This window comes from Volvox carteri, assembly GCF_000143455.1.
Source record: "Volvox carteri f. nagariensis unplaced genomic scaffold VOLCAscaffold_96, whole genome shotgun sequence".
Taxonomy (NCBI): domain Eukaryota; kingdom Viridiplantae; phylum Chlorophyta; class Chlorophyceae; order Chlamydomonadales; family Volvocaceae; genus Volvox; species Volvox carteri.
Window position 1 is genome coordinate 266145 of NW_003307639.1, and position 15001 is coordinate 281145.

Sequence of the window (15001 nt, forward strand, 5' to 3'; positions counted from 1 at the left end):
CCCTAGGACTACCATACTCATATCCATGACCACCTATACGACACACAGCAAATGCACTAAAGGACTTCCGTACAGCACCTATGCACGGGGATACGCAACACACGCCCATGCGAGATTCAAGACAGCCAACCCTCGTAGCCCGATGGGCCGCTACAGCGTTTGCATCGCTGCCACTCACCCTGGTCGGGGTCTTAGCGCCTTCCCAAGTACAGTTTTTGTCTGTTGTGAGCGCCCCCGTCTTGCCCATCTGGTAGACTCGTCCATCCGCGGACAGTGCAACGGTCATGCTCCAGCCGCAGGCCACCTGCAGCAGGTCAATCCATCAGCCGCGCCGCCGCGACCAGCGAGTTCAGGCACAACAAAGCAGTCAAATGCTCAAGCACCAGCACTATCAGAGCAACACAGCAAGTAAGAAGAAGCATCATCGATGAAAGTAAAGCAGTAGGCCCACACTACCGAACAGTATGGCGCCGAGGAGAGAGGTGTTGAGAGCAAGTAGGAAACTGCGCAGCACGGCTAGGCAGCAAGCTGCGGCAGAGGAGATAAAGGAGCCCTCAGGACATTAGACGGTAGTTCTTTCTCTGGCCAATAGTCCGTAGATCCTCGCTAACCCACATACCTGTAAGACGCCGTGCTTGTCCATGTCGCCTTGCACGCGTGTGGGCACCAGCCGGCCTTCCGTGTCATCACCCAAACCCAGACAGCCGTAGTGCTTGTCACGCTTGCCACCCTCCATCCATGAAAACTCGCAGCCCCACGTGTACAGCATCCCGGCTGGACATGCAAGGCGCCAGACCGCAGAGGAAGGAAAACCATCAGTGCCATCAGTGCCGTGTCGAACACTCAACATCAAGCCCGTACCCGTACCGTTATTGTCGACCACTGGCTTTGCTTGGTTCCACGGCCGTAAAATCATAACGTTTCCGGTTACCCCCCCCGCGGGAATGGCACTGTCGAAGGTGCCAGAAGCGGTAACAGCCCTGGAGTCCACCGGCATAGCATGGCGCACGGCGCGTGGCAGTATTCCGAAATCCCATTTGCGAACGCCTTTACATTTGATGTAGATCAAGGCCAAGGAGGCCCCCCTTTCCTGGCCCTTTCCTTACCACCTATACCATTACGGGCAGCGTAGCGCAAGAACATTCCGCTTGCGCTGATCCAGCAGTGTCGTACGGTCTAGCAGGTGCCCAAAACCCAGGTGCCCAAGGCAAACTGCCCCCGCGCAACTCATCTCAAGTATGCCATGCACCGTGCCGTCCTACTATATCTTTATGCCCTGCTGCACACGACGAGCTGATAACTCCCCCTGGGGCTACCTGGGGGCGAATCCACGGGGTCTTCAGACGGCCCTTCCGGAAGTTTGTCACACGAAGCCGCACTGCAGCTGAGCTCCTCGTCTCGCCCGCCGCCGGCGGAAGGCCCCGCATGTGCCCCAGAAGGCTCGCTGCCGCCGCCATAGCTGCCGCGGATGTACCCTCGTGTTGGGCCCATGCTTGACGCAACCGCAGATACGGCCCCCTGCCACGTCACGTCACAGACAGCCAATAAAGATTCCAAAGTAATAAATCCAACAGTAAACTGTTCCTTAGGAAACTGATAGTTTTCTAAGCGAAGCATCTAGAAAACTAAGGCTTTCTGTGGATTCGGAGTGCCACTGTACGATGTACGGACCTAGGGACGTAATTATGTGTCACTGCAAGCGACTGTGCTTGTTAGTTCGGGTTTGTGTAGCTACGTTTGGGTGCTGCCCTGAAGCGTAGGTTGGTCTGCAGGCCTAGTCCTCGCTTCGGGGTAGTGCACCCACACCCGGCCCTACCCCATCACGAAGACTGTTTTCATTGCTTGCAGGTGTGTTGTAACGAAGACTTCTCACGAAAACTACGAGTATGGATTAAAAATCGACAAGCTCTTGGAATAAAGAGCCACACGGCGCGTGAGCCGCAGAGCGGAATAGGGGTATGCATAGCTGCGTGTAGATGTGCGCTGGTTGCACATCACCGCTTTTACTAAATCACGGACTGATCTTACATTTCCTCCGGCTCAGGAAGCCGGTTGTTAAAGTAGGGGAACGCGTCAAGTCAAACATAATGGCTGCAGTTCCCGGAAAGTCGATCAACACGGGCAACTAAGCATCGCCGCGCCTCCTATAACTATCCATGCGGCGCAACGGCCTTGCGTCGTACCTCCGTCCCAGGCCCCCCCACCTGCAAGTCGCTGCCGCTGCTGCTCATGTCCGCCGTCCGCGAACGTGCACGCAGCGTTAGGTCACTACAGCGACCAACCTCTTCACCGCCGTCCCCTTGCGCAGATATGTTTGGCGCGCTGGAAGCTGCGGGCAGCGACAATTGCGGCTGCGTGCGACCGCTGGGCGTACTGGCAGGCGTGGTAAAGTCCATGCTGGGGGTTAGAGATGGCGCTCGACTGCAAAATCAACAAAACAGGGCAATATGGCCAAGGAGAAGACGTATTGGAATCACCTCGTTAAAATGGCCGAGCACGGGTTAGTCATGCAGGGCAGATCGAGCCATCCCCAACAGGGCATTGTTGTTGTAAAGAGCGCCACAATGCGAAGAGAACAAGCAGGCCCATAGCAGAACCTTTTGCAATGAGAGCTGGGCGGTAAGGCGACCACAGGGTGCCGTGGATCCGTCTGTCACGCCAAGCTTTCAGGATAATGCGCCAGGATAAAACTAAAACAAGCCGAGTAACGAGCGGCGTATATCCGCTGCCACCACAATAGCGTCTCTGTAACGGCCTAAACCCATGGTCAACTTGCCGTAGGTCCTAAAGGGTTATGCCTTATTTTTGCAACATCTCTGTACTGTACAGAGGGCCGCCACATCACATTTACACTTGAAAACCCAATCAACCAACCAAGCAAACTCGCCTGCGGCCGCCGCTCCGCGGCCTCGCAACAGCTGCCGTGTGCCAATACCCACAGCTGACATTGATGACGTACTTGTCCTCCAACTCCATCACCCTGCGAGAGGCTCCCCACATTCGCGTCGCGTGTAAGAATGCTTGATTTTCTCCCATCTAACTATTGCGGTAAAGAACACACAAATACATTAAGCCAGGGCATGATGGGTGTGACGTAATCACGCGTGGCAAAGTCGAGGCTGTCCACGAATGCTGATGCTGATGATGGTACGCAGACACGCACATCAGTCACTGCAGCAGGTACAACGCGGCAGGTGCAGGTGCTGTGTGTCATTCACGTGTCATCGCTTCTTCTTTAATCAAACCCACAGAATTGTGCGGTCTGGTACCCGGGCGAACTACCACCTGAACAGATCCTTCGGCAGCATATTGGTCAAGACACCCAAGGACCACTCCCGCAGAGGAAGTGAAAACCGGAAAGCTGCCTGCACACCTGCGCGGCCGGTACTCGTCGCGCTGTGTCCCGTGCCCGAGCCTTCCGAACAGCCCGTTGCCCCAGGTGTACAGCAGACCGCCCTCCGTGATCGCCGCCGTGTGGTAGGGCCCGCAGGAGACCGCCAGCACCTGCAGGGGCCAATCGGAAGCAAACGCAACAGGCGTCATGAAAGGAGGGTTTCGGGCGGCCAGCGTATCCACCGCGCTCACGCCAAGCTGCAACCCGAAAAATGTAACCCTTGTGCCGTCTCTCCCTCCACACCAGGGTTCGACACTGACTTAGTCCACACCTATTTTTGCATTGCAATCAGGCCGAAATCGGACACTCTTCACAGGGCACGTACACACCCCGTCGGTAAACTATTTCTCCCCCCCCCCATTGCCAGGATCGCAGGGGCAAAGAGGCCTCTGCCTCTTAGCCGCAGGTAATCTGCGGATTACCCGTGATATGCGACTTCACCTCCGCCCTTTCTTTTCACAATTTTCACATTCATATATCCGCACCTTAACGTCGTCCCGGAGCCCCGGGAAGATTACCGGCGCGGGCTCCGCGCATGGAAAGGCATAGCCATTGCCCAGCTGCCCCGCGATACCCTTGCCCCACATGAACAATCGCTGTTCCGCCGAGATGGCAGCAGAGGCGCCTTCCCCGCACGCCACAGCGCGAACGCCCCTACCACCCATGCGCGTCAGAAGGCGTGGCTTGGGCACATCGCCGCACCAGCCGTGGCCCAAGTTGCCGTCTGCCCCAAGGATACAGAGCACGAACATGGGAGAGAAGCAGATGTGCATGGAAAGGCATGAGTAACAGAGCAATACACAGGAAACACAAGCAAGGACCCAGGCGGAACCTGGCGGACCCTCCATCCGCGCATTCCGCATCTGCCAAGACTCTCATTCAAATATTATGAGGACTACTAGCCACCGCACGCTACGTCTGCCACCATACGCCATCAAAAGCTGCTATATATAGGGTTATACCAACCACCCGCCTCAGCGAGTACCTTGGTTTCAACGGTCCTAAAACCCACCTAACACCAACAGTCCAAAGCGTTCCTCCACGTCCTAAATCACCAGGTTTGACTTTCCCTGATACTCAACGCACCTTTGCCGACGCCCCAAGTGTAAAGCTCTCCATTACGCGTGATCAACGCCGCGTGACGGGGCGCACACGCCACCCGAGAGACATCCACACTGATGGCTTCGCCAACCAGCATGGGCCCCTTGCTGTGCATCATGGAGCGCAAGGACTCATGACTCCCGGATGGCTGAAGGGCGGACCACAACAAAGCAAGTAGCGGTGAAGACCAGTGGTTGAGTTAGAGTGAAGCGGGACGATATTCGCACCGAATCGGGGAGAGACAGGGGAAAATATAAGGAATTAGGCGAAAAGGTAGGGGGATATAGCGGAAACATTAAGGGATGCCGCTCGGCAGCATCCACAGTCCTGAGTTAAGCCCTCGCATCAAGATGGGGCGCGCGGGCTAAGTGGCTGCGCATATTGTGTGTGGCCGCGGTGCTGCCACGACGCAGTGTGCCGCACGACACACGTTCATGCGTTCTGTCACGATGCATGGCGTCACTCATGCAATGTTACACATCCCCACCCACCGCAGAGGCGCCAAAGGCTCAGCCCAGACAGAGGTAAAAGATTTCCGCAGCTAAGCCAGCTCCCATTGGTAAACTAACTCTCTCTGGACACTGGACCAACACCCATACAATCTTTTTCCTTTTTTGGGTCTCTTCACTTTGGGCTGCTCCTCCTCCGTCAACTGTGCTTGTTATATATAACGTTTTAGTCCGGAAACGGGTCTAGTCTCGCGCATATTTTCTAAGTCTGGTTTGCATCGTGGCGAAACATGGCCACCCCTGTATTCTCTCGGGCCCCCCCCACAGCTTCATTCGTTCGTGGTTCGTCTTTCCCCAACGCATCCTTTTGCTGACTCCTCAACACAATATCGCAGGAATTCCAATGTGGCAATACTACGTGGAAGGCCAGGCGTGTCCAGTCATCATGCAATCCGTTCTCTCTCTGCGCATGCAATCCAAAGCGCTCCTAGGCCCTTACGTTCCCGGCGTTGGCGGCAGACTCCTCGGTATCCGTCATGATCAGGCTGCCCCAGGCGTACAGGTCACCCATTTGCGCCCGCGTCTCCGTTTGCAAAACACCTGCGGAGGCCCCGCTGCTCCGCATGCTCTTCATAAAGTCAAGACCTACAACGCATATGCACATACATGGAAGTCGGGATTGATTGTCAAGACAGGGAATAGCGCGCCGGTGGGCACTTGGCGATGGCGGGAGAGATAAAAACACAAAAACCTGTGCGCGCCTGGGCCGTGCCAGCGCGTCGACAAACTGTAATTCGATGACGAAGAAAGCTGGGCACATAAAACCCAAAGCCAGAGGGACCGAAAATGGCTCCTATTGTCAGCTTCCCCTGCTTCAATTATCTTCTTCATGCGGCTCCGTTCGATTTGAACACACACATACCGACATACCCAGTCAGTCAAGAATGCTGATGATGCTGACTGATTACTTTTGGGACCAGTGCAAGGAGTCAGGAAAGTAGCACTGTGCGCATCCCGCGAAACATTCCAATCTGCAAAAATGCGTAGCGTGGTCTAATTTGCCTTTCACACACTGTAAGCTGTTGCTAAATTAGTGTAGATATTTAATCCATCATTATTAAAATTTATTGCAGTAAGTTTAGCTGCCACCCATAAGCGCCTCAAGATGCACACGCCCTCGCCACTTACCAACCATGGGCCTTATCTTCGGCTGCGGCTTGAACCGCCGGTCATCTACCGAGACCGCCAACCGGGCGGTCGGGGGAGCATGACTTGGCGCAGGGGGCTGCGGAGTTGCTCGCTGCTGCATGCATCCGCATGAAAGACCGCCTCAAAACACGCCTCAGCAAGGTGGCACTTCTTACATGTCTGAAAGTAATGTAATCCACCCAGCAACCAACACCAGTGCCAGGTGCCCTCTAGGCTTGACCAGAGCCACACTCCCTTTACAGTCCGCACCCATCCCGGCCTGACACGCCGCGGCTGCCCAGCAAGCACACCGCACTAACAGACGGCCGATCTGCATGCCATGTTGCATGTGCCTGCATGCGCCCCTCAGGCCATCGTTTCTTCGCTTAGCCCTGACAATACAACCCACATACATATACCACCTTGTATATGATTGGCCCCGCCCTGTAACTCCTCCAGGCCATTTCCCCCCGCCCTTGCTTTCTTACTCCCTTTCTTCCAGCCTGGACCCCGTCCACGTGTCATCCCTTGGGTAGCCCGCTCATGACCCCTTAGCCTCATCAGCCGCTCCTTCGCAGGCTAACTGTTGTCCTGGTATCCTCCTCAAACCTACCTGGGTAACCACGGGTGCGCTGGAGGTGCTAGAGATTGTCGCAGCCCTCTGGATGGGCAATCCCTGTGCTGGGGGAGTCGAGTAGAATGTGCTGGGCGGGTAGTGCTGGATTATCTGCACGCCCCAAAACCACATCTCAAATTCCTGTTTAGTGCGGCAGATGACGTCCAGCGTGCGGGGGCGTTTGTGCCTGCATGAGCGAGCCAGGGGAAGGACGCGAGCCATGTGCTCCTAGGTTGCCAGTGCAACCTGGAGGGGTCGAGAGAGAGAGAGCCATGCGCGGTAAGCCCATGGAAGTAGATCTGTGTAACACACCCATGCTCTGCTCCATGGCCATGCAAGCCATGTGAGAATTGTCCTTTGCTTTAGGGAGACACGCAACGCCCACACCGCATGTCCTGGATCCTCCCTTGAACCCCGTGCATCAAAGCCTTTCCGAGCAGCCTGGACCCCGTAGCCTCTGCACGCATGGGTTTTCCGGTAGACCGCCCGGGCTAGGAACGTACTCGTCCGAATAGTAGATAGAAAATGATAAGTCCTCTGCGCCAGGCTGCGGGTATTTCCGGAATACGGAGGTCTTCTGACCCGGTTTAACATCAACGATGCAGCCAAGGGGTATGCGCCGTACTTGACCCTGCAAAACCGCAAACGACATGACGACATGCATGTAGGGTAGACGGAAACTGTGAGCCAAGCCAGCATCCTGGCCAGCAGCTTGAGCTTGGACAGCAACGGGGATAGCATTGGCCAAGACAAAGTCAGGGCACGTTTGGCCAGGACACCAGGGTGTGGATAGCGCTCGGGTAAGCATCAAGAGGGAAGGAGTAAGGGAGTAAGGCTTCAGAAATAGCTACAATCTCCACCCACGTCCCGACAATATTTTAATTGTAGGGCTTAACCACCAGATAGGGAGTCCGATGAAAGAACGGACCCGCAGGTCCACAGGTTTCGAAAATACGGATAAGGTGATAATACCAGAACACACGTAATATCTCCTTGCAGATGTGCTTGAAATGGCTACATATGCTTCGCTATTGCGTGGCCATACACGCCGTGTATATCTGTCCATACCAGCAGGTTCCACATGCCCAACACCACACCTTTCCAAGCTGATTTTAAGTTCGTTTAAGACACTTCAAGGTAAAATTACCTTCTTGGACTCCCATTGTAGCTCCATCATCTCATGCGATAGCCGGAAGGGATGCGATTTCGGGGCGCCCATGCGCCCATATTTGATCATCTCCGAGCCCTACATATGTTATACATTCAATGACGCAGATCAATCACCTGGCAAGTTATAATGCAGCTGGCCGGTCACTTAAGCAAGGCTTGCAACAGTACCTTCCGCAAGAAAGTTAGGACTTCTTCATAAGGCTTAGGCCCATCGGAGAAGCCATTTAGGAAGACACTCCCTCCCGCATATGTAGGACACGGTAAATTGTCGCCTGACATTTTTTATCCACCAACAGCACCTATACCTACATTATTCTAGTCTATGATAGACTTCAAGTCGTCCATCCAACACCACTAACGTTCCTGTGGACGCCCTTTGTTCAGTTGGTGGAAATCAAACCGCTGAGTTTGCCCTTTGGGGCGTAACAAAACGCAACAATTCATCTATATTCGTAATCAGAGATACGAACCATCAGAATAATTGGAAACGAAGGCGTTTTGGAGTTTGGTCCGTAATTATCGTACGGGATGGGTCCATCCCCACAAGGTGACGAGAGATGATCGCATACAGCAAGCATTGTTGACTGTACTTCGGCGGCCGTGTTGTTATGCACTCCGGGAAAATTGGTGCAATAACGTCCAATAAGGGATCGTAGCCGCCACGAACTTCGCTGCAGACCACAATGCAGTGCCTTCGCCAGGCAAACGCAGCTAGGGTGGCAGCCTTCAAGGCCGGCTCCGCTCCACGGCCAGCGATTCGCCCTCGTGCATCGCGTTTGGTTGTGTTCGCTGGCACGGTATCCACGAATGACTTTAAGAATGGACTGACAGTGGAGATAGACACCCAGCCTTACAAGGTCATTGAATTTCTGCACGTCAAGCCCGGCAAGGGTGCGGCCTTCGTGCGCTCAAAGTTGAAGAACTTCCTGACGGGCGGTGTGGTTGAGAAGACCTTCCGCGCCGGCGAAATGTTGAACACCGCGGATATCCAGAAGCGTGACGGTCAATTCACTTACTTAGAGGGAGATACTTATGTCTTCATGGACACTGAGACTTACGAGGAGACGCGCCTGAAGAAGGATGAGTGGGCGCAGTACCTTAAGGAGGGGACAACCGTGGAGCTGCTGTTCTACAACGGCAAGGTGATCAGCGTGGACGTGCCGCAGTTCATGGACCTTAAAGTGGTGGAGACCTCACCGAACGTCAAGGGCAATACGGCCTCGGGGGGGAGCAAGCCAGCGACCCTCGAAACCGGCGCAGTTGTGTCTGTCCCGCTATTCATTGAGGTGGGCGAGGTCATCAAGATTGACACGCGGACGGGCGCCTACCTCTCACGCGCATAAGCAGAGCGCTGGGGGGCTATGGTAGGGCTTTCTTAGCACGCTGTGTGTTATACTCGGACAAGACGCATTAACCTTTTCGGGTGGGAATGCAGTACAGGGGGGGGAGGGCCGTGCATGGGTTCGTGCCGTGTACCCGTGTGTCGGGTGTGGCGACAGGGAGCCTTGAAGGAACACACTAACACGGGTGTGCTTCTTCATTGATGGGGGGGCGAATGCTTCATTGCCATGGCAACGAACTTGCCATGACATTTTTGCTGGTTGACCCAGATAATGTTTTACTTTTAAAGGACTCTTCAGGCCTCTTGGGTGTGCCGAATTTCAGCCCCTGGGCCTTATCCTTCGGTTACTTAATCTTTACCACTTGCTGAATGATGAAGGAGGATACGCGTGTTGTGCATATTCGAATTGTGGGAACATGTCTCTTGCGCATGTTCACTGCGACGTTGTAACAATCGTTGGTACGATGATGAGGCAGAAGTGCTTACAGCTTCTGATTCAATAGTCAGAACTCCTTGCACACACCACCGCCCCCCACCTGTCTCTTTCAATATGAAATTGTCCGGTCTCTGGTTGTGCACGTGTCATGTCAGGCAGAGCATGTACTGCACTGTAATTCCCTGGTGCATATTTCCGTAGACTGCCCAAGGTCTGACTGGATAGCCTAACGAGAGCTCCTCCGCCTCCTGCTGTTGATCCCCGAAAGCGCTGTAACGCACAAACATTCATGCATGTTCACACACGTGATGTTCCCTTCAAGCACAAACGCAGATAAGCTCACGCGCATCATGGATTTCACCCACGGTACAGGCGCAACCGGGGCAAGTGTAACTACAGCTTTCCCAAGTCACATCATGCGCCGCATACGTACCATGCAGTGTTTTACTTTTAAATATTAAGTTGCTTCCTTCTTTAGGGTTCTCGCGAGTGTGGTAATGCACGGCAAAAAAGATCAGGCTAAGGCAGGCAACAGTAAGACGTGTATCCGCGGATGGATGCCACGTCAAACCAAAAGTGGGAACTTTGTACTGGGAGACTATTTATTAAGATCCCATCTACTCTTGTCAGCGAATACCCGGTCACCAGCATATCCTGCGCAAACCGCTGTGCAGGACAAGAATTCACATAGCAAAATGGCGTAGCAAACCTACCTCGTACAAAGCAGGAAAGCTGCATAGCTACCTTACCATGCCACTTCCCGTCCCATCCCAACCCAGATACTTCCTCGCAAACAACCAAACGCCCACGCCTGCCATGCCGCACCTCGCAGCCCCCACACCTATTCCGAGCGGCCGCTGCATGTTCTGTCAAGCTGCTCAGCCTCTATACTGCAAACATGTCATGCCATGCTAGCTACCTGCACGCTAGGAACTAAGCCTACGTCTGTCCAGTAGACCTCCCGAAGAGGATACGCAGCACCAGCTCCATCCACTGCAGTCAGTGCCCCGTGCAACACTGGTTGGCCCATGCACTGTATGTAGGGAGTCCTGGGCCGCATCACAGCTCCCCACACGCGCACGACGCTCCGGCTCACGAAACAAGCAGGTCAACTCGCTCATGCCACTCCTCACTCTCCTTGTCGCTTGCATGCTCCCATCTCATACCCAGTCCATGGTGCTCATGACCACATATATACACACCCTTTTGATGATGCCGGATCACGCAAGAGGGCAACAAGGGCGGTTTACATGCCCCCTGTTCCCAACCATCTGCACGGAGCGATGATAGTTCGTTTACGGCCACCAAGCGTGCCCCCCTTCGGGATGGAAGCGATACACGGCGGGATCCCAAACCTGCCGGCGGGCGGGCTCTGGTGCCATGCCAGCCACGACCCTCACACGGGCCCCGGTAGCCCCGGCACGCTGTTGACCTCCTTTGTCGCCACAACCCCGTAGTCCATCAGCGGCTGGTCCTCCAGGAGAGCGTCATGCTCGGCCACAAAATCCGGAATCACCAACTGCTTCTGCGGACCAGGGGCCAGGGAGGGGAGCAGTCGTACGATACAAGCAGCTACCTGCCAGCTACCGGAGTCCAAAGCGGCGGGATTGAGGAGTCGTATGCAAGGGGGAATCAGAAATGGACTGCGGGTGTCCAAAGGGCCCGGGGAGGGTGTGGGGGCGCAGGGCTAGGACCATGGATGGGACCAGAAAAGTTTGGTTTGGGCAAGTGTTAAGGTTTGGGCACAGCCAGGAACGTCATAGGATTTGGTTTACACAACCTGGAATTCCCTTCATCGGCTTCGCCTTCGAGGCCTCCTTTGCAAGATCCTTCCCTGGAAGCTACGTTTCCCTACGTACAAACCTTGGGCACGTGGTCCCAGAGGAACTCCACTCGTGAAACCCACTCCACTTTGCGCCATAAGGCCTCACTGAGCAGCGGCCCCAGCGCCGCCAGTCCAACCCACATGGGCAAGTCGCAATGGACAACGTAGACACGGTGCAGGTTGGCTTTGTACTTCATGGGTAGCCTGAGAGGGGGCGGTGATGACGGGTGGCGAGGGGGCGGCGGTGAAAGTGTTGTTGACCCTCTTCTTATTGAGCTACTGCTGCGGCTTTTATTGCTGCTACAATTTCCTTGGTTGCAATGGTTTTAAGTGATGGAGAATGGTGGTGCGTGTGGTTGCATGGTATGCCTGGGTGCAGTATGATAGGACAGATGGGGATCGTCGTGCGTTTGCTTTCATAAATTATAATGGCGCGAGCCAGTGGGTGTTAGTGTTGGTGGTAAGCGTTGTGCTAGAGCATGCGGGGCAGCATCGCTCAAGATGATCACATCCTACACACGTGCTCTCCGCCCTCCTGCCCTTCTGCGGGTAGGCGTGTGGAGAACGTAGATGGGATCGGGACGGGGAAATGCAACCTGCTGCTAGCTATTTTCTTCCTCTCCTTCTTCAAGCCATGCAGCAGTAATAAAAAATACTTGACCAAGCATTAGGTAGACGATTGAAGACTTGCAGAACCCGGAGAATTTGCGAAGCTTATAACCTTGATTGTCTCTAAATTGTTTATGTGGACTATATTACAGTCCACAGGGTCCCAAGGGTTTTTATCGTCCTTATTAGCAAATTTCTTGATTTTACTATTTAGGACGGCGGCCGCACCTTTCGTACGTCCGCCACAGCCAGCTGAGGCCTGGGGAGTTTTGCCAGTAGGTGCTGCCAGTGTGAAACCACACAACGCTGTACGGCCCCTCCACGATCCGGTCAAGACGCGTGATGAGGTACCTGGGGGGCGTGAGGGCGTGTTGTGCGTTTCTGTGGCGGCAACAGAAATCATGGGAGTTGGCGCGATGCCTGCGTACGGGATGACGTTTATGCCATTAGGGCTGATCACGATAGGGATGACGGCATAACGCGTGTCCTTCCTAATCGTGATGGCAAAAACGTGCTGGCAAGAGATGTGTACTTTATGGCAGGCAGGCACGAGAGGCACCACCTCAAATATTATATTATGATGTAGCGCTCAGAGGTTGAGGGAAGCAAAGCAGGCTGCAACATTGGAATGGTTGGACTAACAAACCTGTATACTCGCTCGGGGTCGAGGACTTTGGCAGGGTAGTTCCGTGCCATCACTACCACCAGTTGCCGGCCCTCCTTGTCGCGCACGGACAACTGCAGGAACTCTAGACGGTCTAAGTCGCTGAAGTCATATGTCGCAGAGTCTGATAGCGTTGTCGCGTACAGCTGTTCACCCTGAAAATATGGCATTCCTTCGATTGGCCTTGGAGATGGGCAACCAACAAATCAAGACTGAAACACTAAAACAATTTACCCGTATTGCAGCTGCTGCTCTGCGGGCCTGAAGCCACCTCCCAAAAAAGCCCTGAGAAGAAACTACTTGCATTTGCGGCGAGCTACTCATATCAAGTGTCGCCATTTATAGTGAAATGCGTCCACTTTCGTTAACAAAAGACAGCGAGCGAGTACCGTCGTGAAGTTGAGAACTAGAGCCCAAGCTCGACAGCCAAAAACAAATATGCCAAGAGTGAGAAAACTTCAGAGGTAATACTCTGAAAAGTTTGAAGTAAGCAGCAGCAATTCACAAACACCACAAATGCAGGTTATGTGAGCAGCAACGCTCCCTAAGGTAGCCTACAGTTGCCGCGTGAAATATAGCCCTAAACAGCCCTTCTACTACTTTGGCACATTGTGTAGCTTTCATAAACAAGAAGAATACACAGCTTGCCGGAAGTGTTTGGTGAACAATTGGAGAATTTCAATACGTACGGCAACCTCCAGTGCGTTTGCCGGGTACTGGTTATGGACCTCGATCACGGACCTATGTTGCAAGTGGTATCCCTTTTTCCAAAGGGATACCACGGGAAGAACATAGGAAACCCCGCCGGTTGCCTCGCCGCCTTGGGGCCCCCGACAAGCCTTCATCGCCCACATCGGCCAACATCACCGGGCAACACCAGCCCCGGTGCAGATGGTGGGAATCTGGACTGCCCGGATGCACATGCATACAAAAACTGCTCAAGGACACAATCTCAACCGAACAGCTATGCAAGCCAGAGGAGGACCAGCTCCAAGCAGCAAACCCAAGAAGGCGACATGGCTACTGAGCGCCGCGATGCCCCAATCGTTTGTCCTCACCTCGTAAAACGCAAAGTTTATGTAACAACGAATACCCTACACCTGAGGCCACCTCGGCCGCACAACACACATTCTCAGTGTTCCCGCCTTTATATCAGGTACGAGCTGGAGCAATGATTGTCCTTGGTACGGCAATGAATCCGAGAACTATACGATGTGCGTGGTGCGACAACAAGTCACGAAGTATGAAGTCTTCCAGCTGCTTAACTAAATCTGTTGAATCCGTTTCATCCAGCGCGGGGTGCAGGGCCCCAAAGGGGAGTTTCCCAGAGCTAATCCTTTTCCTTTTCCGAGTTATCATATCTTTGCCATCAGCCATTCATCCCCATGAATCCATGCCCCTCTTCCCGGGGGGTTGTCCCGCGGCCTCCCCCTCCCCCTCATCCCCTACCACACACACACACAGACCTCCAGGGCGCAAGCCAATCGGCTGCCATGTGTGCCGCTGCAACCAGGCGACAAGCTGCTGGTCGATGGCTGCTGGGAGGCAGTTGCTCCTCTGCATTTGTCGCCTAGTGTAGGAGCTAGCCCCGCTGTAAATTCCTCTCGAGATGCTGGTGGAGCGCTTAGCGCGTATTTGTAGATGTTATGTGTGTCGTACTGTGCACCAGCTACTACAGCCAGAGTGCATGTGCACGATTATGACCGAGGCCCCACCCCTGGCGCTAGCCAGGTTCCTCTCGGAAGTCTGGGAGACCCGGCACGTTGCTCTAAGGCACTTCATGCTCAAGCGGACGAGGGAGGACGATGATGGTCCACCACATAACCGCACTAGAAATGATTTACCGTCCATGGCCCCCCCCCGGCTTTTACGGACACCCCCGCACTTGTGCGGAACTTGTAACTTGTAGCCTAGTGCCTTTATTTTATGGAGATCATTCGGATTATTTCCTTGCTTGTCACCAGCCGTTGGTAGCCCTACCAAACCGGTAGTCGGTAACTGGTCGCTTCGGTACCTGGCCGTTAGGGGTAACCGACACATAACGAGCTAACGACCCAGTAACAGGTTGGGTCACCGACCCATAAGGCTACCGGTTGGTAACTGACCGGTAAGGTTACCAGTTGATTAAAGGATCGTTATGTCGGTTAAATGTCGGTTACCGTACCGAAGCGACCGGTTGGGTTGTAGCTAACCGGGGTCGGTTACTG

The 15001-nt window shown here is 54.2% G+C and overlaps 3 protein-coding genes across 3 annotated transcripts; 1 reads left to right on the forward strand and 2 right to left on the reverse strand.

Annotated features, from left to right (window-relative positions):
- Positions 1–2865: 2865 nt before the first annotated feature.
- On the reverse strand, positions 2866–4592 carry VOLCADRAFT_69571 (uncharacterized protein; the record flags this gene model as incomplete). The annotated part of the gene is made up of 4 exons (XM_002958509.1): positions 2866–2970; positions 3355–3504; positions 3880–4118; positions 4481–4592. The coding sequence occupies 4 exons, from the start codon at positions 4590–4592 to the stop codon at positions 2866–2868; spliced, it is 606 nt and encodes a 201-aa protein (XP_002958555.1).
- A 4220-nt stretch (positions 4593–8812) lies between these two features.
- efp1 (organellar elongation factor P (EF-P)) lies at positions 8813–10546 on the forward strand. Its single transcript, XM_002958491.1, has 2 exons — positions 8813–8835; positions 8866–10546. The coding sequence occupies exon 2, from the start codon at positions 8887–8889 to the stop codon at positions 9259–9261; it is 375 nt and encodes a 124-aa protein (XP_002958537.1). The 5' UTR covers positions 8813–8835; positions 8866–8886; the 3' UTR covers positions 9262–10546.
- An 8-nt stretch (positions 10547–10554) lies between these two features.
- Positions 10555–13406, reverse strand: VOLCADRAFT_77960 (uncharacterized protein). Its single transcript, XM_002958510.1, has 5 exons — positions 13029–13406; positions 12777–12949; positions 12359–12481; positions 11560–11725; positions 10555–11221 (listed from the first exon to the last, which is right to left on the reverse strand). The coding sequence occupies exons 1-5, from the start codon at positions 13131–13133 to the stop codon at positions 11093–11095; spliced, it is 696 nt and encodes a 231-aa protein (XP_002958556.1). The 5' UTR covers positions 13134–13406; the 3' UTR covers positions 10555–11092.
- Positions 13407–15001: the final 1595 nt, after the last annotated feature.

What these genes read in the sequence shown, in the direction of transcription:
- efp1 (XM_002958491.1), top strand. Translation starts at nt 8,887, where the DNA reads ATGTTGAACACCGCGGATATCCAGAAGCGTGACGGTCAATTCACTTAC.
- VOLCADRAFT_77960 (XM_002958510.1), bottom strand. Translation starts at nt 13,133, where the DNA reads ATGGCGACACTTGATATGAGTAGCTCGCCGCAAATGCAAGTAGTTTCT. An exon ending in GACCCCGAGCGAGTATACAG is followed by an intron (nt 12,482 to 12,776) that starts GTTTGTTAGTCC and finishes CACGCCCCCCAG; the next exon opens with GTACCTCATCACGCGTCTTG. An exon ending in CTGTGGCGGACGTACGAAAG is followed by an intron (nt 11,726 to 12,358) that starts GTGCGGCCGCCG and finishes GCCCCCTCTCAG; the next exon opens with GCTACCCATGAAGTACAAAG.